This window comes from Protomyctophum bolini, assembly GCF_963924005.1.
Source record: "Protomyctophum bolini genome assembly, chromosome: 6".
In the NCBI taxonomy this organism is placed as follows: domain Eukaryota; kingdom Metazoa; phylum Chordata; class Actinopteri; order Myctophiformes; family Myctophidae; genus Protomyctophum; species Protomyctophum bolini.
In genome coordinates, this window is record NC_137867.1 from 33,879,231 (window position 1) to 33,904,804 (window position 25,574).

The 25,574-nt window shown below is 40.9% G+C and overlaps 2 protein-coding genes across 4 annotated transcripts in view; one reads left to right on the top strand and one right to left on the bottom strand.

Annotated features, from left to right (window-relative positions):
* Positions 1-261: 261 nt before the first annotated feature.
* stx2b (syntaxin 2b) lies at positions 262-10,954 on the bottom strand. The gene is made up of 10 exons (XM_080765563.1): positions 10,775-10,954; positions 10,500-10,619; positions 10,298-10,397; positions 9,327-9,401; positions 9,162-9,235; positions 8,416-8,524; positions 5,707-5,780; positions 5,163-5,300; positions 1,990-2,100; positions 262-1,707 (listed from the first exon to the last, which is right to left on the bottom strand). The coding sequence occupies exons 1-10, from the start codon at positions 10,808-10,810 to the stop codon at positions 1,612-1,614; spliced, it is 933 nt and encodes a 310-aa protein (XP_080621689.1). The 5' UTR covers positions 10,811-10,954; the 3' UTR covers positions 262-1,611.
* A 1,204-nt stretch (positions 10,955-12,158) lies between these two features.
* Positions 12,159-25,574, top strand: part of adgrd1 (adhesion G protein-coupled receptor D1) — a 39,597-nt gene continuing 26,181 nt past the window's right edge. The window contains exons 1-14 of one of the 3 annotated variants that reach the window (XM_080765943.1): positions 12,159-12,468; positions 12,581-12,620; positions 13,035-13,151; positions 14,035-14,127; positions 14,743-14,865; positions 15,059-15,235; positions 17,138-17,395; positions 19,098-19,189; positions 19,944-20,105; positions 20,293-20,343; positions 21,194-21,317; positions 21,657-21,764; positions 23,699-23,774; positions 25,331-25,472. In XM_080765943.1, the coding sequence (XP_080622069.1) occupies positions 12,412-12,468; positions 12,581-12,620; positions 13,035-13,151; positions 14,035-14,127; positions 14,743-14,865; positions 15,059-15,235; positions 17,138-17,395; positions 19,098-19,189; positions 19,944-20,105; positions 20,293-20,343; positions 21,194-21,317; positions 21,657-21,764; positions 23,699-23,774; positions 25,331-25,472 (1,620 nt within the window). In that variant the 5' untranslated portion in view covers positions 12,159-12,411. The remainder of the gene's footprint in view (positions 12,469-12,580; positions 12,621-13,034; positions 13,152-14,034; positions 14,128-14,742; positions 14,866-15,058; positions 15,236-17,137; positions 17,396-19,097; positions 19,190-19,943; positions 20,106-20,292; positions 20,344-21,193; positions 21,318-21,656; positions 21,765-23,698; positions 23,775-25,330; positions 25,473-25,574) is intronic. The other 2 variants (XM_080765944.1, XM_080765945.1) reach the window with 2 other exon arrangements.

Sequence of the window (25,574 nt, forward strand, 5' to 3'; positions counted from 1 at the left end):
TGTAGATTACAAGCTCACAACACATTGAGCTTGTAGATCTATAAAAAAAATGGTTACAGAAACATGCTGAATCCACTGCACACAAACAAGAACATTTTAAATCAACATTGTGAGTGTGTGTGTGTGTGTGTGTGTGTGTGTGTGTGTGTGTGTGTGTGTGTGTGTGTGTTGAAAAAAATCTGACTGCCTTTTTCATAACATGGTAATTTTACTTAATTATAAAATACAGCATATCTTACAAATAAATGAAAATATGGTGAATTATATCAAAATAATAATGTGTGCACTTGAAAATAATAGCCAATTGTACTGTAACATTTCACACAGCCAATATTCCAGTCAATAAACCACAAATAAATACATTAACATAAATTGAGGTTACATATGAAATATTCAAAAGGCACTTTTAGGGTGAAGAGCAAACAGGTCAAAATGTGTAATTGTACCAGTATTGAATCAAGCGATGATTGCCATTTGATTGATCTGTAATTCTTTCAACTCTAGAGATCTGGTCACAATTTTGAATGGTGCAGGTGGATACACATTTATGAAATTAGAATTTGAAAACCTTTCGAGAAAACACCCTAGCTTGGTATGCCTTTATAAGTTTATATTTACCTGACATACCTTTAATATACAGTACACATACATAGGTCAATACAAAATTACCGATTTGGGGTACATAATACATATGCTAACAGGTAGCCCCTTTCGGAATCCTTGTTTATCTATTCAGTATTTGTGACTTACCGACGTCCCAAATACATAAAAGGTAAATAAGGGTCCCCGAAAAAGGGCACTTTAAATTCTGCTTTCATGGAATGTTTGCAGAGTGGCTACCAATAGTTACAAAGGAGAACAGACAAAAGGGAATAATTGTTTGTTTCACTTCCTTCGCCTTTGTAAAACAAAGCCAATATGAAATGTCTGTGACATGTGCGTGTGTGTTATAAGATTAGGGATGAGCAGACAATAAGATTTCCATTGTCCAACAATATTGGTGCATCCCACTTAAATTAACTGTTGGCAAATACACTCTCCAGAACATTCTCCAAATGGCCTGTTTTAGGAACAGGTAACATCTCTTAGTAGTATAGAAAAAGTTGAAAAACAATGCATTCTGAGGTCTGATATCACTGGTATAAAGGTAGATCAGGTTATTCACATCATACTTACTCTCTGCAGTAGTCAAAAGAGATCCCGGTAGAAGATTGTTGCTGGATGTGTGCTTAACAAAAAAGGTACAGCAGACAGTTCTCAGGTCTGGAACTGATTGAATCCATCACATGATTATTCCTACTAATATGATGAGTACAAGGAGGAGACTTGCTGCCCCACACACCGTAAATCGTTTTCTGTTGGAGGGTGAACATGGGGAGATAAGTCAACATTGTGTCTGTTACAATCTTTATGTACAGTAGGCCTTGCTGGGTACACTCGCAACTGGCATATTTACCATAGGAAAATCTTTGAAAATATACCGTAAGTGGATTAGTGCAGTGTTGAATGAATGAATCGATAAATTAATGTTGTACCCAAGAAAAGAGGCAATGTGAATGTCAGCTTGTCATTACCGTAACTCAGGCTGCAGGCAGTAGGTCAGAGCGGTACTCATACAGGGGGTTTTCTTAGTCCAATAGACAGGCCAACAATTAGTGCAATGACAGCAAGCAGGATCAACAGAGCAAAGGCAATGATAATGTACATCTGCCAAGTAAATAAAAGGCAGTCATTAATTACACACCTTAGCCTAAAAATAGGACTGTCCTACAGATCCAACAATGTGAATATAGAAACAGAAACCAACTATAAAGACTGCTGACACTTTAACAAAGGTCTATGATACAAATCTACAAAATAATAATTAATTACAGTAGCTATTGTAACTTAAGTAGACAATTTCATTTGGCAAATTCTTTGTCATACAATGCAGGGTATAAGGACCAGAAAAGGCAAGTGTGTGACCGTTGGTTAGGAAAGAGCACATACTCTGCGGGATTTCTTCTGGTATCGCACTGCTTTTTTCGTCTCTTCTTTTGCACGCCCAATATATTCAGCTGCATTGGAGACGTTATTTTCAATGTTATTGACCATATCCCCCTGTAGGGCGGGTAAAGGTTAGTCAAATTGTTAAGACTGTGTCAATAGTTTATATATGTTATTGGGACGTTACTCTCTTTGGAGAAGAGATAAATGAGCAAAATGAAATACATGTTGACAGACATGGTATTGGTACAGGGATAACGGGACACAAAAGTCAGTGCTACAGAGGAAGAGGAAGTTTCGGTTGTAGCCATGCAGCTGCGGCTCCGTCTTATGAGCAAATTTAGAACTTCCGGTCTGAGAGCTAGCAGATTTAAGACATCCGGTTGCTTTCAGAATAAAATAAGGTTAATTAATTCGTTAATTAAATAATTTTTACATTACATTATTAGTATTATTATTACATTACAGTTATTGTAAAGACACACATTATGTTTCTGTGTAAAAATAAGTAATTAAATAACATAAAAAAGTTATCTAAATGGATAAATGCTATTCACTGGAGTGCATGGACTTTATAAAGTGGACACTGGACAAAAGACGGATCCGCGAGGCAACTATCTGGACATACCCACGCGTTCGGGAAGATGTCCTCTACCACCCCACAGTCTCCGCTAAGCGGGAGAGGTGTAAAATTCACAGCAGCAGAGCTTCTACTGGGGTCAATGCAAAAAAATGTACCGTTTCCGGACCCAGAATGGACACTGGACAAAAGACGGCTCCGCGAGGCAACTATCTGGACATACCCACGCGTTCGGGAAGATGTCCTCTACCACCCCACAGTCTCCGCTAAGCGGGAGAGGTGTAAAATTCAGAGCAGCAGACCTTCTATTGGGGTCAACACTCAAAAAAGTGCCGTTTCCAGACCCAGAATGGACACTGGACAAAGAGGCCTCCGCGAGGCAACTATCTGGACATACCCACACGTCCGGGGAGACGTCCTCTACCACCCCACAGTCTCCGCTAAGCGGGAGAGGTGTAAAATTCACAGCAGCAGAGCTTCTACTGGGGTCAATGCAAAAAAATGTACCGTTTCCGGACCCAGAATGGACACTGGACAAAAGACGGCTCCGCGAGGCAACTATCTGGACATACCCACACGTCCGGGGAGATGTCCTCTACCACCCCACAGTCTCCGCTAAGCGGGAGAGGTGTAAAATTCACAGCAGCAGAGCTTCTACTGGGGTCAACACTCAAAAAAGTGCCGTTTCCAGACCCAGAATGGACACTGGACAAAGAGGCCTCCGCGAGGCAACTATCTGGACATACCCACATGTCCGGGGAGATGTCCTCTACCACCCCACAGTCTCCGCTAAGCGGGAGAGGTGTAAAATTCACAGCAGCAGAGCTTCTACTGGGGTCAATGCAAAAAAATGTACCGTTTCCGGACCCAGAATGGACACTGGACAAAAGACGGCCATGACAGTCGTAGTCTACTCAACTAGAAGTGCCGGGTGATAGTGGAATAATAACAACAACATGATTTTAGCCAAAGTTCATAAAAACCGCATGCGTCTATGACTTAAACAATGTAGGCTAAACACTTTGGAATTACGTTAAACATTAACATGGTATATCCTCCGTGTCGGCGTCATTAGGTGAGTAGGCTACTAATGAATTGTTAAGTTTATAGTAGCCTATCATGTTGATGCCCCCCAAAATGAACAGGTTACAGCCAACAGGATTCTCATTCTGTTACCGTCACTGCCTGCAAGGATGGCCGCCGTGCTATTTCTTATAAACATATCTAATTCATACGTGGGTCGTCGTGGGTCCACGTGAAGTTGTTTTTGTTGTTCATGCGCCACGGTGCGCGGCGTGGAGAGGGCATCGGATGGCTGCCGTGCCATTTCTTATAAACTTTCTAATTCATACGTGGGTCGTCGTGGGTCGTGGAGTTGTTGTTGTTCATGCGCCACGGTGCGCGGCGTGGAGAGGGCATCAGAGCGCAGAGCAACAGCCTAGTAGGCCTAATAGTATGGCATATTGTCTGTAGGCCTACTCTGACGGTGGAGTCTGTTCCTTGGTCAGCAAAATACCAGTGAAAGCAGGGCCAATGTGCAGAAATACATTTTCCAAATACCTGAACAGTGAATATTCTAAAATGGAAGATGAGCTCAAAAATACATTTGATGAATTAGAATATCTCTATATTACTGCAGATATATGGACTCATTTTTTATTTGATTATTATTTAAAAATAAATTGAAGGCAAGTTGAGGCTACAATAAAGATGCGCCTGTCAAAATTCCTGAACATGTTTTATTGTTCCACTACATTTCATAATGTTAAGAAAAAAACTTTTAAATCGTTTTTTATATTATTATTTTTTAAAGTAAAGTAAAGAAGTTACTTTCATAATTTAATGTAAAGTAAAGTAACAAATTACTTTTTTAGATAAGTAACGATAACTATAATTCCTTACTTTTTAAAAGTAACTTCCCCAACACTACAAGCAAGTAATGACCTATGGTAATGATTATGCTTATGTTAAATCACAATGTTTAACCCATTTTGGGCGGGAACCCCTTTTGGTGTTAGCATTATGTTATGCTTTAGCTATTGAAAAATAGCAGATCTGGCGCGCTACAAGCTTGTAGGTCTGCTATTTTAGAAAAATCGAACGACTGACATAGAAACTTAGCTTTTTCAGAAAACTTATCTTCCTTCCATTAAGTCTCTTTGCTCACCAATGTGTTAAGTCTAATTCATGCAGCTGTCAATCCAACAGCTGACTTGACTCCTCCACATTGTCAGCATAGGTATACTTATTTGTGTGTCGCCCTTATGTTTAGCGCAGATCCGTATATGGACATTCAGTGTGGACAAGACTATAAGGACGGTCTGAGAATGGGGTGGAGGAGGCTTGCGCCCGGAGGGGCTGCTGGAACAGGCAAGGAGGCCTGTTCCTCACTCTCTGTATGTTGTTACTCTGCCGAATCTTCTGAATAAATTCTCAACACTTCACTTCGTCATTCCTTCATCTTTACAAGATTATTTAATCTACAACAGGATGTAGAAGACCTTTTTAGAATCTGATCTCAGGTAAAAATGGGTTAAAGGTAATATTATGAAGGAAATGTAAGCTCTTTTACATCAACATCGCTCTTATCCATTACCTGAGTCTCTACCAGCATTGCCATATCCATGAACATAGCATGGAGTTCTCTGATGCTGCACTCCAAGCGAATTATATCCTGGTGCCGGGATTCAATCTCATTCAATGCCTGCCGTGTGATCTGAGAATCAGAAATTATCTGAAGAGAGAGAGAGAACAAAGACACAATGTGGACTATTTATAGAATTTCAGAATCATAATCAGAAGAATCTAACAGGTTTATTTGCCACTCATACATAAGTACAAGAAGTGAAATGGCATTTTAAAACCAACGTCTTGTCCACATCATGGAATCAGACACGGTCTCACAGTGAGGCCAAGACTAATCGAGGCAGCTGATTCTGTAGTTCTAAATTATCTAATCATTTTCTGTGTGGCCCAGACTCACATTGAGGTTATTTCACACATCCCCACCAGATGGAGCTAGTTGTATAATGTATACCTTTCAATATTGACACGAACAGCCCATATGGGGGCTGAAAATGTTCTCTAAAACTAATTCTAACTCTAACTTGTATTCTCTTAACTTGCATTAAGAACCTTACATCCGATACGAATATTGATGGGTTGCCACTTTCCAGCATATCCTCCAGCTCTTCGTTGGTGGTCATTCTTCCAGCTGAAATAAAAATCAATAGCCATGATGAATGCAAAAGCTAAATTAGTTTGTCATTCAAAGAGACAAGAGCGCCACAAGAAGTGGATCATACACAATTCCCTGTCATATTGTATTTGAAAGACAACATAATGGTAAATGGTGCATTTATATAGCGCATTTATCCAAAGCGCTTTACATAGACATTACATTCACTCATTCACACACATTCATACACCGATGGCGGTGGAAACCATGCAAGGCACCAACCTGCACATAGGGAGCAACCACGGGTTCAGAGTCTTGCTCAAGGACACCTTGACACTAACTCTGGGGGAGCCTGGGATCAAACTGGGAACCTCACGGTTTTGCCATTAGTCCGAAACCTCATTGTTCTGAAGCACCGTTGGTCCGATGGCCCGTAATTCCGATGTATAGATAGTCTGAAATCTTCTAAATCATTGATCCGACGATGTCAATGAGCGCTCTCCATGGTACTGAAATGCCGTACAAATGTATTGAATGTGGAGCTCAAGCAATGTTCAAATGCAAAACCGATAAAGAATTATTGTGAGGTATACCGTATATTTCCAAATAATGCCCTGCGCTGCGCCAAAAAATATTTGCAGATGGGTTCTTAAACTGTAATTAAAATAACATTCAATACGTATATATAGGGGAAATATAATATTTATTTGTTATATGTGAAAAAAGGAAAATGGAATGCACACGCAAATGCCAAAGCAAATTCCCATGTGTTTTAGACAATGGCAAATAAAGGAATCTGAATCTTTGTGGCATTTCAGCACCATGGAGAGCGCTCATTGACATGTTGGATCAATGAACCTTCGAAACAAAGAGATCTCGGAATATCGATACTTCGGAATTCGAATTACGGTGTTTCAGAACAAGGAGGTTTCGGACTAATGGGCGGCCCCCGATTTGGCACTGTGATCATCTTGTGATGTCTTATTGAATGGTATTTAATGCAAGCTGTATTATTTTGTGTCTATTTGGGAATTATTTTCAAGTCTTTAACTCCTGGCTGTAACCCTTTGGAAAGTAACACGTACAGACTTTTATGTCAGCTGAGTCAGTCACAGAGCCTAGTTTTCTTGTCTCTTTAGGTTAATTAATGTGTGGTAATGGTTTTGTTTGTGAAAATTGTGACTAATAATGACGAAAGATGACTTAGTTTCGGGAATAAAATGACACCTACAGAAACAGCTGGTTAAACTATAAACAGAAAATCGTTCTCCCTCACTGTCATCCAACACTGTCATCCAAGTCGTACAACAAACTCCCCAGAGAGACAGGTTTCTGTGCAGGTGACTGTGACACAGGCAATGGCATGTCCTCAGAGAGAGACATGCCCAAACAAAACCCTGTTATTACATGTCATCAATAACAGCCTGCGATCAAGCAGAAAGTGTAGCGCTAGTTAAGTGGTGTTAATGAATGAGTTCACTGATAGACCAAACACATTCAGACACAGGTATATCAGATCGGGTGCCTGCATCAAAGGTGTAGGTGAACTAGTGTTACACAGGCCTCGGAGCCCTCTGCTCGTTGCCAAGACAACACACAAACACAGCTAGGCGTCTCTTGTGTCAGTTCTTTCGTCTGCAGTGCAGAGCAAAATGGCAAAGACTCATTAATGCGAACCGAGGGGATTTGTCCTATTCTCGCCCTACACTACTGTCATTACCCATACGTACATAACATACATGATGCATGTGTGTTGCAGAATTTATTCTAGTCAGAAGGATTACCAGCACTGATGGAAATGTCACTGGAAATTATGAAGTTGTAAATAAATAAATAAAAACGTGCTTCTTCAAAGCGTGCTGAAACATGTCGTTTATTTATTTGCTACCCATGTCAATTTAATAAAAGTACCTGAAGGATATTTCTGTGAGTGCTGGTAATCTTTATCTTTATCCTAGTAAGATATTACTGGAAGAAGTTTGAGTAGTGCTCGCATCCTTAAATTGTAAATTGTATAATTTATTGCTACCTTTTCAAGGATTTGGTAGTCAAAACTACCGCCAAGTACTGTACTGTCGACCACTACGAACTTTCACATTTCAGCCTCTCTGTAAAACATTGAAATTAAATACTAAAGTCGGGTTATAACTGGCTGTCAATGGTGACGTAATTACGATACGTTTCAATATTGGTTGGGTAACAAGTAACGTATGTATACATGTATGTAAGTTGTAAGTTGAAAGTAGGCTACTATACTGTGGTCGGCTGGCTTTTTTCTGTGCGTATGCTTGGTAGTTATATACACTGATGTTGTTGCGGTGACGTAATTAAGATATGTTTCAATGTCGGGTTATAACTGGCTGTCGATGGTGACATAATTAGGATATATTTCAGTGTCGGGTGAATTAAAGGTAATGTCTGTATGTAATCTGAAACCTATCTTTATTATGTCACCATCAAAAGCCAGTTATAACCCGGCATTGATACATATCTTAATTATGTCACCATCAATAACTACCAAGCATACACGTGCAATCGTGCATTCGTACCAGCACGACCACAATACTTGCGCGCTCTGCTTGCACAAGTAAAGAGATGGATCAAAGAGAACATTTTTTAAATAAGGATGTTGCCTGTCTGGCTGTTGTTCATCATTTCATCTGTCACTCACTTATCTCCAGCTGCCTCTGGATCCTTCCTTTGCTTCTTTCCCGAAAGGACACTTGAGTTTCATTGTATTGCGTCATGACCTCCACAAACTTCCTGGATAGCACTGTGTGCTGGAGAGGAGGGTGAACACAATGTTAGGACAGAGGAGGGGTTTCTGCTTCAAAGGCTCTCTCACAATGTACAATCTTAATATTTAATAACCCACAATGTAACACAATGTTGCAATAAATAACGATAGAACAGCTTCAGTTATACAGACCCCTGTGGCCTACAACAAGGCTGGGAATTTCTAAACATTGGCAAGGCGCTAAATCTTTGGCTGTGGCTGGTGGGTTTAGCATATTGCCAAACATCATTATCCATCTGGCTGAAATATGGGGATGTGGCAGCATTTACCAGCTACTGGGCATTGTGTAAAATTGTAGTTTTTTGCTATTTTTTTTCTTTCTTTCCTGCAACCTAAGCAAAACCAAAAAGAATCCATGATCAATCAACTTGTGATGTTGGTGACTCGGCTATATGGAACCTGGAGAAAGATTGTACTGTAGGTATTTTAATGGCACCTCTGTAAAGTACAAACATGAAGAATGAGCAGGACGTGTGATGTCTTGACTTGCATTGTTTTAAACCTATATCAAATAACTTATTTTCTGCAAAGCAAAAAGAACACAATATCCCGTTTCACTCTTGGTGTCTGCTGCTACCTAAAATCTGGACAAAATGCAGAATCATGGATGGTGTCCTGACCTGTGTTTTCTGGATTCGGAAGTCAACTGAGGTTCTGTTAGCAATGTCATCCATGGGCAAGCTTTGTTCCATAGCTTTAAGGAGAACACAGCCATCATTGTATATACAGTATTAAAAACAAAACAGCAATATTTTATTATGGTTTTTTATTATGGTTAAACTTACATTTTAACTTAACTCGCACAATGTTGGCAGTGCCTTTGATGTTGTTAGTTAATGTATTGAGTTCATCCTTTGTTCCTAAATTTAAGAGGGGAAAAAACAAGACAAAATAAACGGGTGTTTGAAATATGTTTTCCATGGTGACCAGTGCAACGTCACAGATGCTTTAAAAGTCACCAAACACATGTGTCTGGTTCACACTTCCTGTAACGTGTTGTTGTAGGCCAGATAAACACAACATGTGTGTCATAGTATTGTGGTCACATGGTGAGGCACATTAAACTGAAGTGTCTTTGTCTTTGGCAGGGTCCCGATGGGGTCCTCTCTTCAGGCCTGTGACTCCCAACAAGGCCAGTGATTGACTCTCACAGCTGAAACAACAAGCCTCCACGAGCTTGATTCTAAGCAAGAAGGACAACAACCAGCATATACAAATACTGCATGTCAGACAGTCCCCCTGGATGCTTAACTGTTCCTTGAAGGATTGGTAAAGAGTCTGCCCCTTGAATAACCTGTGAGGAAGTAGCACTGTTTCCTATTTCCTAAATACCAGCTAGCTAGCCAGCCATTCATTAATTTACAATGAAAGAGTAAAGGCAATGCATATAAAGGAAGTGAGACACTTTATTTGTTCTTTCTGTGTGAGCATTTCCGATATAGGACCAAAAACGTCAATCAAGTCCACAATCACAGAAATTCAGGGAATCACAAAAGGGAGCACCACAAATCACGCTCAATCCAGATTTGGCACGAACAAGGGTTTCATTCTATCGCTATGCCACCAAAATGTGGAATGCCCTTACCAACAGCCATAAAGAAGTGTGAATTCCTACTCTCTTTCAAAACTGCTCTAAGGTGGCTGAGATTCGGAACTGGCCCCAATAAAAAGAAAACAACTGAGTATAACCTTATTGTTGTTGTTATTTATGTTGCTGTCTAGGTGCGAACAGACTTCTTGATGGTAGAAAACTTACTGTCATCCGGATTGGGTGCTGACAGGATCATGCTATGGACCTTCCTCACCTCTTCCACCTGGTAATAGATCTTATCAATGAGCCCCCTGACTTCATCCACCTATAGTTCAAACAAGAATCAAACAAACGATCACTTAAATGATTGCATAAGTAATCATACACAACATTTTCGAACCATGATGGAATAAAGTAGCCTACTCACCTTTCTGAAAAAACACTCCATGAAGCATTCTGAGACATCATCCCCGAACGGGTTTGTACTGTTCTGTGCTTCGAACGGGTTTGTACTGTTCTGTGCTTGTAAAAACGGGTTTGTATTGTTCTGTTCAAGTAAAATGTGGAATCCGTATGAGGTGTTTTGTGTTTGAAGTTGAACAATAACACATAACCCCGTCCATATTACCAACAGTGGTCATACACTAAAGTAACCAAGAGTGGTCATACACATTGCTTATCCAATCGATGAGTTGTACTTACAGCAGTTACTGTTAATTCTCCAAGACGATCCTTCATCACAGCGTCTTTAACCTTGTTATTCTACACCCGTTGGGTCATTCTGTAGCCTAGCTACTCCACCTGACCGTACACAGATTTAACTACGTTAAATCTATCTTATCTACGGAATAAGCAGTTCTATTTCTATGGTATTTCCTACAAACAGCACCTATACCACCACCGCTCGGCAAACCGCTACACTTTCTTGGGAGACGCCTCTCCAGCATGCGCGCACATGCAGGCGCGATCTGAGGAGCCCATTATCTCTCTGTGCGCGCGTACACAAAGTCACAAACAAGTCAGAATCTCAATCTAATGCCAATTAAATTGATCTGGTTAATTCTGTTTTATTTTCGAGCGATAGCACACGACATGAAACTGACTTGTGGCACTGCCACTGGGCCACTGGCAGTTACACGAGAAGGGCTGCTGAGCTGATCAATAAGTCATAAGCAGCTCTACATACAAAGGTCATACAAAGAATTGACCACAGAGTGGCGCTGTTTACTTTCATTTGTAAATTGACGCCACACTGAGTAGGGTAGTATAGTGGAGAAGCGTGGAGCAAAGTTCCTATGGCAAAGTTCCTACTGACGATTCACAGGCACGCGCAGGGATGCCCTTCTGTAAAATTAGCTCACTCTCTCTTCACTCTCTGAGTCGCACGTACCTAGCCCCGTTTGGAACCTCACTCTCAAGTCTCGCCTGGGTCCTGGACTCGGCTAGTTTAGGCCTATTTCTCAGGTAGGCCTATAGAGCAGGCTATAATAGGCCTAAATATATTACAAGTGAAGGGAGATCCGAAATATATTAGGCTAGGCTAAGGCTGTCTATCTAGGCCTAACATTTGGCTGTATCATACAACCGGTAACAGACAGTAACACACAACCAAGCACCTGCAAGGCCGTATTTATCACTGGTCAGCGGCGCATATATCTCTATAAAGGTCCACACACACCGAGCGCGTTTTTCTGATTTTTAGCGGCGTTTCTCCATCGGTTTTCCGAAATACGCGTCCAGTGTGCAACCACCTTTAAATCAGTGATCATGACCGTGTGAACCGTTGCTCCGTGTGTTGACCTGGCTGTTTTTACCAGTCGGGGAGTTTTGTGTCATATTAGCTGTTAATTTACCGAGTTTCAGTCATATTCCACTCAATCCACTGCAGTGGTGCGGTGGCTGGCTGGTTATATCTGCGCCGCGCAATATCCAATTACGCACAAGTAATGCCCTTTACGCACGCATTGATGAACGCCCCTCCTCGGATGATCCAAAAATGACATCACGTTTTGTATTCCCACGTCCAATCGAACAACCAATACGCCTCCGCGGAGACTTTCTCCGCTCGTTGCAAATTCAAGACACAGACTCGGAGCAAACTCCAAGAAACAAGCAGGCTAGTAAGGCTGACACACTTCTAAATGGATGCGTATTTTGGACTATAGCTCGTATCAGTGGAGTTACTATTATATATACACATTTTCATATCTGAGCTATGGACTAATCAGGATTTTTGGCACATTTTTGGAATAATGCGCGACTGGATTTATCACTATTTGGGAATTTAACAAGTTCTCCTGTAAACTCCTTTATGGTAGATTTCGGTTTTTCTTGTCGCAATGGAACTTTCATTTCAAATCCACTTTTTAATAGCCATGATCGTTTCATGTATTAAGGTAGGACCATTACTAGGCTACAATATTTATTTTAATATGTAACTTGAACTTTATTCATACTGATACAGCAGTTTTATATTAGCCTATATGTGTACATTTTACTACTTTACAGGTTCATGGCCAAGTGCCGGTACATCCATCAAAACATCCAGGTAATAACAAAAGACAAATAATGGTCTCACTCTCACCCTTTACTGACTAATTGTTCGATTTTATAGACTATATGTCACAGCATACTGTTTTAAGTGATCTAATTTACATGCCAGAATGTGCTCCACAAACATTCTTGGATGAAATACATGGCTCACTGGCTCAGCTAATGTTAGATTTGAGGAGTCATAAAGAACAGCAGTTCATTTGTTCATCCCAGGAAAACATAATGTGTTACAGTAAAAAAGTCTCAGTGTTATTTTAACTCCATCACCCATGAACCCATTTAGATCAATTTGAGCACTTTCAAATTTAAAACAGAGGATTTTACTGTGCGTGATTGGGCTTGATTAGGGAGGAAAGTCCCTTTTTTGGATATACTTGATATATGATTACCCGTAAACCTCCAAATCCAGGCCTGCAGGTGTTGGCAACGGCGGCACACTACTGGCCCCTGGACGCGGTGGAAGGGATCCATGAGCTGGGGGACCGGATTGGAAACAAACCAGGTCATGTTAACGGAAGTAATATAAGTATGTGCATATATATTTTACTTCTATATGCCCACTTCCCAGGGTGCAGGCGATCTATTCAAATCAGTCTATTCTCTCTATTCACTGTCTGCATGGTATACACACTATACAGCATTTCTGTCAAAAACCACATTTCTCTTCTAAAGCCACAGAGGTTGTTGCTTGTAAAGGTGCTGCTGTGTTCAAAGCGTGTTACATACTGTAGGATCATCGTTTCATTATCTAATCCCATCTGCAATATAAGTATGAATAATTGGTATAGTGCTGCGTTATTTACAGCACAAGCACATATCTCTTAATCCAGTGCAGTAAAGCAGGAATACTGCGCTGAGCTTTGCTCAAATGTGACGAAAAAGGCTCATAAAAGTAGGATAAAGAGCTCAGAAACAGATCACGACTGGACTAGCCAATGCAGACCCTCCAGGTCCAGTTTGTAGTTTCTGCGGATGAGCGAGCACTATATATAGGCCCATCAGAATCAGAAAAATGTATTGTGATTGTGAAAATGTTATATTGATATTTACTTAAAAAATATATAATTATATAGTTATACAGTTATATGGAGTTACCTGTAGTAAAGTCCTTTCAGTATAATATTTTGTGACTTTGAGGAGGGATCGGGTATAGACTTCAGAGTGATGCTTGGAGAAGATCCTCCTGTGATCCACTCTGAGCCTATAGTACATATCTGCAGGTGAACGGGCTGCACCTCCTTGAGCACAGCCAACTTGCACGGGGCTCAGCATCACTCTCTCTCTCATACCTGTGCACCATGTTCCTCCTGTGTCTATCACTGCTCTCTCACCGTTCCTCTGTTTTTGTGTCCATGCAGTTTGTGTGTGAATCATCACTATTTCTCTCCTTTTGTCCTCTGTTTGTCCAGAATCTCTCAGAATCCACAACCACACTGTGCTCCCCTCCTCCCATAACTCTTCCTATGTGTATACCAATGACACTAACATTTCTGCAACTGTAGGTGAGGATCACTCCTGCTCACTGAAATTAATGTTTGCACTGTCATCCACTGTCCCGTCTTGTCTCTGTGCCCACACAAGCAGCACGCTACAGGTGATGTGACTGTGTCATACACATTTTCTTTTCTTTTCTTTTGCAACACATGAGGCATCAATAATGTGTAAGGGGGGGAGAAAGGCCAAAGTCACATGAGTTCTACTGTATCACAAGTTACAAATTTCAACACACACACACACACACAGTTTTCAACGGTGTAGTAGCAGTGAGTAATCTCATGTGATCGCGGTGAAATAAAGTAACAAATATTTCGTATGGTTCATGGCTTCACGCTATCGTGTTTAATCATGCTTGGCCTTTCAATCTGGATTCAGAATAGTGCTATTTGTTAGTTTTAGGCAAGCTAGCTGTACCACACAGTAACACATTTAATCCGCTGTTGAATGTCTGTCATTAAATGTCTGACAAGAAATCTATGAAAACCTCAAGTTCAAAATTTCAAAGCTAATTTGGAAGATTGGATACCTTAATATAGAAAAACTTTATAACTATTATTATTATTATTATTACCCTTATTATTAGTATTATTATTTAACCTTCACCTTTGATTTTCCTGTAGACATTGTTGAGGGAATGGTCAACAAGGGCATCTTTCTGAATGGAGATAATGGTGGAACATTTCTGGACTTTGGAAGCTACCAGAACTCCTGTATTAGTGATCCAACTTTGTGTGGCCCTGAGGGTGAGAGCGACTTTTGATTGATGTGTGATTCTGGTGTCACCTATTATAGACAAATAACTGGTTATATATACTATCTATACAGTACACTACACATGTACAGTACAGCTGGGAAAGTAGATACTTTCACATACTTAATACAGATATTACAGTAAATCTCTGATGTGTCTTGTAATTGTTTGTGTTCATTTCGCAGGAATCACATTCTCCTTCTTTTGGAAAAACCAGGAGGCACAGTCCCGTTTTGCTTTTGCCTCTGGTGGGAAGGTTATGTCCAATGGTTTCTCAGTTTTTGCCAATCCCTTTGGGGGATATGTGGAGTTCTATACTAGACGTGACAACAAGAGATGGAAGGCCAACATCAGCATTCCAGGTACTGCAAATAAGCATGCATGCTGTTGTGTTTCACAATTCCTTTGTGAGATTCCTGTATGTATCCATAAGGAATGTATTTTGGAAGATTTCGAATTTCCAACCATGTTAAGTTATGTAATTACATTTATGTTTTGGCTGATTATAACCAGATGTAGCCAAGAACAGCTGAAAGGCGGAAAGAAAACATTTCATGAATGTCTCTCTCTCTCTCTCTCTCTCTCTCTCTCTCTCTCTCTCTCTGTCTCTCTCTCTCTCTCTCTCTCTCTCTCTCTCTCTCTCTCTCTCTCTCTCCGTCTCTCTCTCTCTCTCTCTCTCTCTCTCTCTCTCTCTCTCTCTCTCTCTCTCTCTCTCTCTCTCTCTCTCTCTCTCTCTCTCTCTCTCTCTCTCTCCCTGTCGCAAAACATGTAATTATCATGGATATGTGTCACATTTGCCATCTTGACTGTGACACTCTAATGTAATCCAGCTGTGGTCATTTGTAAAAGACAAAAATCTAGCAGCAATGAGAGACAGTACACTACAGTATTAATATTTTACATGGTTCAGTTTAGGTATTAAGCATAACATCAGCATTTTAATAAGGCAAAATGGTTCCACCACTCCCTTAGCCAAGAAAGATCTGATTAGCTGTTTTGAAAGAAAACACATACAGACAGTATGAAACTCCTCCGCAAGTTAAAATCTGAGGCTTTTTCTTTTTTACCAGTCAGCATTGCAATAAAGAAAAAAAGACAACATTCTCAAATGACTTCTGTCATTTTGTTTTTGTTACAATTACCCAAGGTTGCGCTTGAGAGGCGTCATAACTCAAAGGCCGCTTTTCTTTGTGCCTTCAGTTACAAATCATCAAACGTCATCTGTTTCTCATCCAGCGTATCATGTTGAAATTTCACAATATAAGCCTAACATTGTTAGCTTTCTGGGTTCTTACAAGTTAGGGAAGAGTATTACTTGATGGCTTATGGAAGTTTGCACACTGCCAGGTCTCAAGGTACCCCAGAGGCATGCAATTGTCAGCAGGGTGTATTAAACATTGTTGTCTCTTTCACCGTTCATTGAAACATCTCTTTAAATGAAATAGTTAAATGGAGAGTTAAGACGTGTGAATATAGGGTGGTCTGCTGTCGCACATATGGTTTGTGTTTGTGCCTGCCATTGTTTTGTCTGTTCTGCGCCGTAGGCTGGATTATTTTCACACAGTGAATGTATTGTCTGTTGGGACTTCATTGTCCTTTTACCTCAGAGAACCAAGGGGAAGTAATTTCTCCTTTTTGAAGGATAATTTGCAACATTTTGTTTTGAAGGGGAAGTGTCCTCGGAGCCAGAACAGACTGGCGGTAAGGGGCCTGGAGGAATAGATGTAATGATGACGCTGAATAAGTGGGGCACTTGGGGCTGTGGGTGGAGAGCAGTGATCGGGCAGCTAAAATGTTTGAGACAGGGAGAGTTAACAATGGAGTTCTATTGTGTCACCAACCTTCAGGCTTGTCTTACATAGTGTATACGAAAAAATCCTCAGTGTTGGTTTAACTCTGAAATTGACCCTTACATGTAGTTATGTAGCTACACAGTTCCTTCTTTTTTTGAGCTAGCCGCTCCAATGACCGGCTGCATGTTTGTCTGTCTGTCTGTTTGGAGTATGAACACCTGCAATACCGCTGGCAGCCAGCCAGCAGTGTTGTTGAGCAGCCTGCACATCTCAGTTCACACGGGTGTGATTTTTTAGGGTACAATGTACCCTAAAAATAGTGTATAGTTTGACCTTTATACCTGTACAATCTCGCGTGCCTTTGTCCATTTTATTGATTTGGCTCTTTATTTTTCCTTGTTTCAATTCACCACTGTTATCTGTTGTTTCATTATTTGAAATATTATTATTACAATTATTCTGCTCCTTCAGGCCCGTTCTGGACTCACGTTCTCTTCACGTGGACATGGAAGGCTGGTCTCAAGGTCTACATCAATGGTACATTCAGCATCGGTGACCCTACAGGCGGCGAGTCCGGTTACTATGGTGACCCTAATCCCAACCTCGTCATCGGAACGGGCAATGACAAGGCATACAGCCGCTACGTGACCGGGGCGTTTGATGAGTTTGTCATCTGGGAGAGGGCCCTTACTCCCAGTGAAATCCAGCTATATTACAACGCTGCTATAGGTAGGACACCCGCTGCCCGCCAGAAAGTATTTCCTCTCCTTTCTACGTCATTAAATTTAAGTTGTTATCATTCGGGTCCCTCGACTGTACTTTGAGGAGATATGGGTTAAAAAGCAATTTCCGTCTTCTGTCCTAAGTACATTCCACCCACAACATTCATGCATGTCAGAAGAACAAGACATTAAACGGTGTAAATACGCCCCCACGTATAAAAACTGTCTCACATGCCTCAACCAAGGAATAGTTTCATGACCTTCTACCTTATAAGTGCCAGTGTCTCACATAGTTCTGCCTTATAAGTACTGTATGTATTACTGTGCAGCATGAACTGCAGGGCTACAGGGGGTACTGTAGATCATTTTGATTTGAAAGATTTAACTAACATTACTTTCTGCTACTCTAATTTGTTGTTGTAATCTCTTTTTGTACCTTCCTTGGAACAGTGCTAGAGTGTCATAAATCCACAAAAACATGTTGATATTAACTTATTATATTTGTGACACTGTCCTGGTGCATTAGGGATAGTAAAAATCAAAGCAAACTAATAATTCTCTTCGGTAGCTAGGGAAATATTATTCAAAGCCTGGCCATTTCAATGCATTTACTGGTAGAAATGGATGAATCACATTTTGTTATGTGTGGAAAATACTCTTTATGAAGGGTGTGACACCTTCCCTCTGTTGTGTGTCTGCAAATAGTGTAATCCAATTACTGTACTGCATGGAGCTCAATGGTTATGATGTTCAAAGCAGCATAGGATACACTGCCATGGTGTCATCACTGAAGTTGCTACCAAAGGCAATAATTCCATAGAGTATTACCAGATGCAAATAACAAGACTGTTATGGCTACAGAAAATATTTTCACTTCTCCAGAGCAGCCATACTAAAATTGAGCATTGGGCCAAAATGCCAAATAGGAGCAGGAATGGTTTAGAATACCTCTAATGTGCCTCCATTATGGCTGTCCGATGGCAGCTACAGTTGTGTATTTCATACTACGTGCTGTAGGCCTACTTCTGAACCACAATGTTGTGAATTTCTGTTAATAGTAGTTTCACAGATGTTACAGTTTCTCCTTTCATAATCGAACATGCTTGATATTTTAGTGCTGAACAATCCAGCCATAATGCAGTAGTAGATAGTCTGGTTAGTATTAGCTCCTGTGATAGAAAAGAAGGAATTCAGACCATTGTATATGTTGGTTACTTGTTCACATGTTTTTTGTCATTTAGATGTGTTTTGCTTGACTACAAATGTTAAGAATGTAATTTTCTTTTTTTTATATAAATCTTTTTATTGAGATTTTCACTGAAAGATATCCCAGGATCAGTTAGACACAGTAATAGTCATGATCACAGATCATATTCCTTTGGTAATATGACAGATTTAAAGTAAGTACAACATAAGATCTGAGTTATTTTGTTTGCATGTAATAGGTACAGAGATAAATAATAAGGTGACTATGCTACTGAACACCCCAAGCCCCATCCAAAAAGTAAAAGAAATATATATTTTCTATATTGTTCTCTTTGCAATCTACTTCTGTGGCTACCCTGGCTACTATACCCTGTCTGATTAGCGTTCATGCCATTTACTCAGACTTTGCACTTGTAAGTCACTGTAAAAATAATCTGCTAAATGGCTAAATAACGTGAAATATATCGAAGATTCAAACACTATTGTTATTCCTATTTTCAAAGGTTCTTCCATATCGTCCACTCTAGGTCAAACTTGGTTGGTTTTACCCACAACTCCTGCTGTTACCCAAGTCACTTCAACTACTGAAACGACTGTGAGTACACTCCCACTGTCTCTTCCATATCTTCCATGCTCTCACTCACATTATAAATGTATGTAGGATATAGAATATTAATACATTTTTAAATGTCTATATAAAAAGATTAATACTGTTTCAGATCTGCTTACTTGTTATGTGCAAAAGGCTAGCCTATTGATGGAAAGTATACAGAATGCAATTGGTTTTGAATTAAGTCTTGTCTCTTTGGCCAAAACAGACGCACAGTAGTTCTGCCAGGAAATGAGGTGGAGGTCTGGAACCGTCGTAAACACAAACAATTCGTTTCTTATGGAACTATTGTTTGCTTTGAAGGCTGAGGAGTTGGAAAGAAGAGGGGCGGGGGGTATTGGGAGCACATGTGAATGGGCTTGTCCCATTTATTAAATGGCTGTTGTGGAGGTAGAGAAGAGGGAAAGTAGAGACAGCTGCTCAGCAACTACTCAAAATGGCTCCCCGTAGGCCGTAGGGCATGGGGATAGGAAGAGACCAACACTCTGGAACACTCAAGCCTAATTTGTACTTTTTACAAAAAAAAGAGCGTATTTCCAACTGAAAAAGTGTTGATTTTGTTGTTGTTGTTGAGCAACACTTTGTCATCGACGTATAAATTCCCTGCCTCAACTGGCACATGCAGTCACAGCAACGTTTTTGTTCATATTGGCACCTATCACGCCTTCAAAAAGTACATTGTATCGTGATAGTAAATGAAGCTTGTTTGAAGCTAGTTGTGTTTACCCACACTACACAGAGAGCCACAGATGTGAGCCGTCCGGTGGTCAGCAATCAGCGCGAGGAGCTCCATAGCTCACAGGGCCCCATGTCCATGCCCATGTTGGACCTGTTGGACAGCCTGCCACACAGCATGCCCAACAGGACCATTCCCCATGACACTGCCAACAACCTCACGCAGGTACTAGATCGCAATCGAATGTGCAGACAGCACACACCTGCACATGGACAATTGGACACACAGACAGATACATGTGTGCATGCACACCCCAGTGCACTCATACAAAGACAGTCACACACAGATAATATGCCCACCCAAGTGTCCATGAGGTAACGGTTCCATGATTCATTCAATTTCTTCCATTTAGGCTTTTCTCAAAAGTGTGGAGGAAGTGCTGTCTTCTCCTGGAGTGGCAGAGGTAGGAGAGTTCACACTGTACTTCTGTCTGACCAGGAGCACACATCCATCACATATACAAACATGCTCATACCATAACATGAGGCAGGTTCAGTTCAATATGGATTGTGCTGAAATGCGGTGTTTATAACAATAGAGTATTATGCAGTATCCAAGTTAGTCAAAAGGGTGGCAGTATATAAAACTTTACTCACAATACATCATACTTGTCATGTAAATATAATATGGTTTAAAAGTATATTATTCAAACCCTCCCTGTTTGAGCCCATGCAAGCATGGCTTTGCCTGAAGAAAGGCATTTTGAGAGAGTTTGTGGTTACAGTGCACTCAGTACTCAGAACAAGTGTGCTTGTTTTCATATGAGCAAGCTGAACCAGATGTTACCAGTGCATGAGAACACTGGCCTTGGCCAGTAGATACAACATTCAATAAAGTCCCATATGATTACCTACTCAATTCATTCAGATTCAGTCAGGAAACTTCATTGTCTCTCATTTTTCCATTGGACAGAATTTCGTCTTAGAATGGGATCAGGAAAATAAATACCAAACACAGCCAATGAGTAGTTATGTTACTTCCCCGCCTGTTCCTGTTTTGTGCTGATTTATTCAATTCGACTCAGTTAAGTTAATCAGAAATATGTGATGGCAACAGTCTCAAGACACAAACACAGCATTCAAATAGTAAAATAAAATAAATAAATAAAAATACAAGGTGAAAAACACTAAATAGGATCCAACATATAATCAAACAATTCACCCCTCCACACATCAGTTGCACAATGTTTGCTTTAATTTAAACCGAACATAATTTTATGATCTTGAGCTGATTCAAGAGTATGACTGTTCCAGCATTCCACTCCTGTGGTCAGTGGGCTGATTGAGACAGTGGACCGAGTGATGGAACACATGGTGTCGAACCTGGAACCAAGCCCCAACTCTCCCATCTCTGTGGGTGGAAAGTCTTTTGTTGCAGGTCAGTACAGTGTTAGGTGACTCACAGAATCTCTGAATGGGTTTTAGGACGATTGCATAGTTTGGGAAAGAAGGATGTATTGTGTTTTCTTGATGTAACACAACCAACGGTTGATTAGATAAGCAGCATGTGTCACATCCCCCTTCTCTCTCTCATGGGTGTAGGGCTTTGTTAATATTTGGTTTGTCCATGGACAAGCTTGCTTGCGTCTTTCTCCCAAAGGCTTGCATGACATCTTTGATCCACCCTTCTAAAGGCAGATAACGTGTTTTTCCTCGGGTTGCAGGCAGCTTCCCCTCCATGTTGGACTAACTTTCTTATGCCCTATGACCCCCACAGACTACTCTTTGATGAAGTTCCCTCAGAACTACAACCTGGACCACTACCGTTTCCCTAAACAGGGAAAGAACTACATCTCAGTGCCTGGGGAAGCTCTCACCATGCAGTGTGAGTGCCTCTAAGCTAACGTCAGTTTCTGCACGAACATTTCACACCACATACTCACTCAGTGGCATGTTTAGTATGCGTCTGTTACTGTACAAACACATTTTATTTTGAGAATGTTTGGCATAAAATTATTAAAAGGACATTTCACAAATAATATATCCCAAGTTATCCTTCAGTGTAATCCATTTTCACGGTCTATTGTTCAATAGATATTTGTCTAAGCAAAATGGATTCGTCTTTTGAGTCTACTTTACCAAAAACATTGTCAATTTATTCAGCCTATAACCATTAACCTCAAACAGTTATAAGCAGAATACATTGACTATACAGTATGTGTCTGATAATGTCCCTTTAAGAAGTGTTTACAAACCTCCTTAAGTTGATTGTGAATACTATGCATTGGTCTTGTGCTGATTCTGCCAAGAGAAAATTGCACGACTGCGAAGCTTTTGTTATTGGCCAGTAATTTATTATTTTAAGATTCACCACAAGGTGTAGGACAGAAGCACTGTGAGATTGCTTGTGTCGCTTTATGGTCCAATGTAGAAATCCAGTTATGCCTTCTATGCTGGCACAGTATTATTCAAAAGAGAGAGCACTTTTTCTCCACTTAACTCTCATTAAAGAGAATAGCCTTTAACTCACACAGTGAACTCATTTATTTACTTAGCTCACTTTTTGCCGGTGTTGGGATTGTGGGAAGGCAGCAATTATGGCACGCATTAAAACCATGTTTGTTTGACTTTACGTTCAGGTCAGATTCCCTTGGCTCCACCTGGGCCTTAACTACACTGCGTTGCCACACTAACATTTGATGTTCATGTATATAAATAATCTATTAAAGCTCTATTATCAAAAATGGAATATAGATGTTATTTCTGGCAGGAAGTTAATCTGACAGAGTTAACCAATAGTTTTGAACACATGGCTGTCTGTATTAAAACCTCCAAGCTGAGGTTTTATATCCTAATTAAGGGCAGAGAAAGTGTTTTTCTCCCATTTTCTCCCTCCCTTAGGAAAGTTTTACATGCTAAATGGCCACCAATTGACTGATCACTGGTTAGATTAGGTATGGGGCATTCTGTTGACCGGGGGTGGAGAGAGTACTACGGTCAGGACCTCGACGAATTAGTGACGTCTCGATTGTGGCCAGATCAAGTGAAACCAAGAGTAGTCAGATCTGGCCCATAATATCACCTGATTTCAACCAACTTAAAATGTACCCACTAAGACGGACGTCCCTGGATGAATCAGAGAGTGTCTGATCGAGGCCAGATCAACTTAAGTCATAACTAGTCAGATCTGGCCCAATATAAGCTATATTATTTAATCTGGTGAAGACGTCCTGGAAATGACGTAAAGATCATCACCATATGGGCTGTGATCTGGCCTAGTCCTGAACGTCACCGGCGTCACTGGAAGACGTCATCATAACGTTATCATGACGTCATTTGGCTTGCTGGGCTAGAATAAAACAAAATAACAAAAATACTTAGTTGCACTGACAACAACAACAACCTCTGACTGTGTGACAAGACCAAGTCTTGTCACACAGTCAGAGGATTGAGGTCTATCAAGGATTTCCTCCAATTTCATTGTTTACCTTCCTGTCTGAAGGTTGTATCAAGCTGGATGGCAGGTCAGAGAGGGGAGGGAGAGCCACAACTCCACTGGTTAGGTCACAGAGCTTTCATAAAATTTCCCAGCAACCACGTGGCTTTGGGAGCCCCCCTCCCTATTCACCCTTGTGTGAGCATACAGCTCTCCTATTAGCCAGCCAGTGCCAACCTGAGGCAGCAGGGCAGCGTTAATTAACTTCCCTTCCCTGTGAGCATTTTAACAGCACTGCATCACATTCTCAACCTTCTGCCTATGCCTTTCACCTTTGAATGTGTCCTTCTTTGTCTCTATTTCTGTCTCCAACTCTATTGCAGCTCAAACCACCATTGTTGGCCTCTTCTACCATAACATGCACACCTACTACAAAGAGATCAGCCCAGGCCGGACCAGGTAAGAAGAATCATGGGTTAATGGCCTATGTGCAGAGAATGGAACATTCCAAAAGATAGCTTCCTAAACCTGCCTTATGATCTTTTCAAAATGCAATTGTTCAAAGTTACTTTAGTAATTAAATGATTTATTGGGTACAGCCCTAGTCAGGAAAATGCACTATAAACAAAAGAGTTTACTGCCAATGTTTCGGTACTAAGCACTTTCAGCATCAGCCAGAAGCACTTCCTGTGTTGGGGGAGGTGGGCATCGTCCCCTGTTTCCTGAGCTGGAGAACGGCTGATCCCTTGGGCCAGGACCTTATCTGTTCCCCTGCCTATCTCTCATCTCACCACTCAGCTTCCACTGACTGATACACCCTGCTATTAGCCCCACAAGTCCATTTGCCCATGTTACTTATCCGTCGCTAGGTGAACTTGTTACTGTAATGTTTATTTTTAGTTACATAACCTCAGAAGTGGGTAAACAACTTTTTTTTGGGTTTCCTCTTCATGCATGTTATGTTCCATAAACAGACATGTCACTTGTAATTCTCTGCGTGTTACTGTACTGCCCCCCATATGTGATTTAAAACAACAATTCTTTAAGACCATTGCATCCTGACCCTTGTAATCTCTAGGAATCTTTGGCATCTATTCAACACCAGTGGATGTTAGAGTGAGGAGTCATCACAAGCCAGTCAATGTGTTAGTGCATCACATAGCTTGTGTTTGATAGTTAATTTCATGATTGATTATTTTTAATATGAGTGTCCCAGTCCTCTAGTCCTCGGTGTGTGAGAAATTGAGAATGCCCCTTTTGAATCATGGCAGAAGGGCCTTCCTATCGCCACATATCTGCTGACCTATTAAGAAACTACTGATGTGATGTATGTTGTCACCATGATAAAAATTCAAAGATGGATCAAAGTCCCATTCCCAACTGTTCAAAGCCACACAAAGTCACTGTGGTGTTGCACTGATGCTTCTGCTCGGCCGTCGCTGCCATTGTTCCTGTCCCTGTGTTTCTCTCGGTCCCTCTCCACCGGAAAGATCAATTATGCTTTGAAGAACAAATGTCGCTCGACACATAACATGACTGGGTCAGATGTCATTCTGTGTTTGAGCATTCATACTTTACATGACAGCATGCAGCCCAGTTAGCCAAACTGAACCATCCCACATCTGTTTATGTGGACAATGATGGAAATGGCATCCACCCCCTGTTTTTACAATGTATCCACAATGAAAACTCCATTAGTCCACCAAGTACACTTAGTCATTCCAACCACTACACAAACATTTACAACGTCTGCATCCTTTAATCTTTCTTCAGGTCTTCTGAGACACTTTTGTACTCTTTTGTCATCATTTGTTTTGCAACGTGTCGGGTCACACTTGTTACAAAAGTATGAATTGGCTTCGAGTATCTGTCTGTCTGTCTGTCTGTCTGTCTGTCTGTCTGTCTGTCTGTCTGTCTGTCTGTCTGTCTGTCTGTCTGTCTGTCTGTCTGTCTGTCTGTCTGTCTGTCTGTCTGTCTGTCTCAATCTCTCTCAATCTCTCTCTCCCTCCTCTCAGGATTAACGAGGCCGCTGACTACAAGGATCATAAGATCCAGGTGACCAGTCCCATCATATCTCTGAAGGTGGAGCCATCACTAGCTCTGTCTGTCAATCTCTCTGGAGCACCACTCATCAAGATCATCCTCACTCATGTCTTGGTAAGATTATTGCGTACACAGCACAGTAGTCAGTGCACTAGATCACTCTCCAGAGATTATTCTATTGGATTGTTGTCCCTGGCTGTAAGAAACCACCCCTTG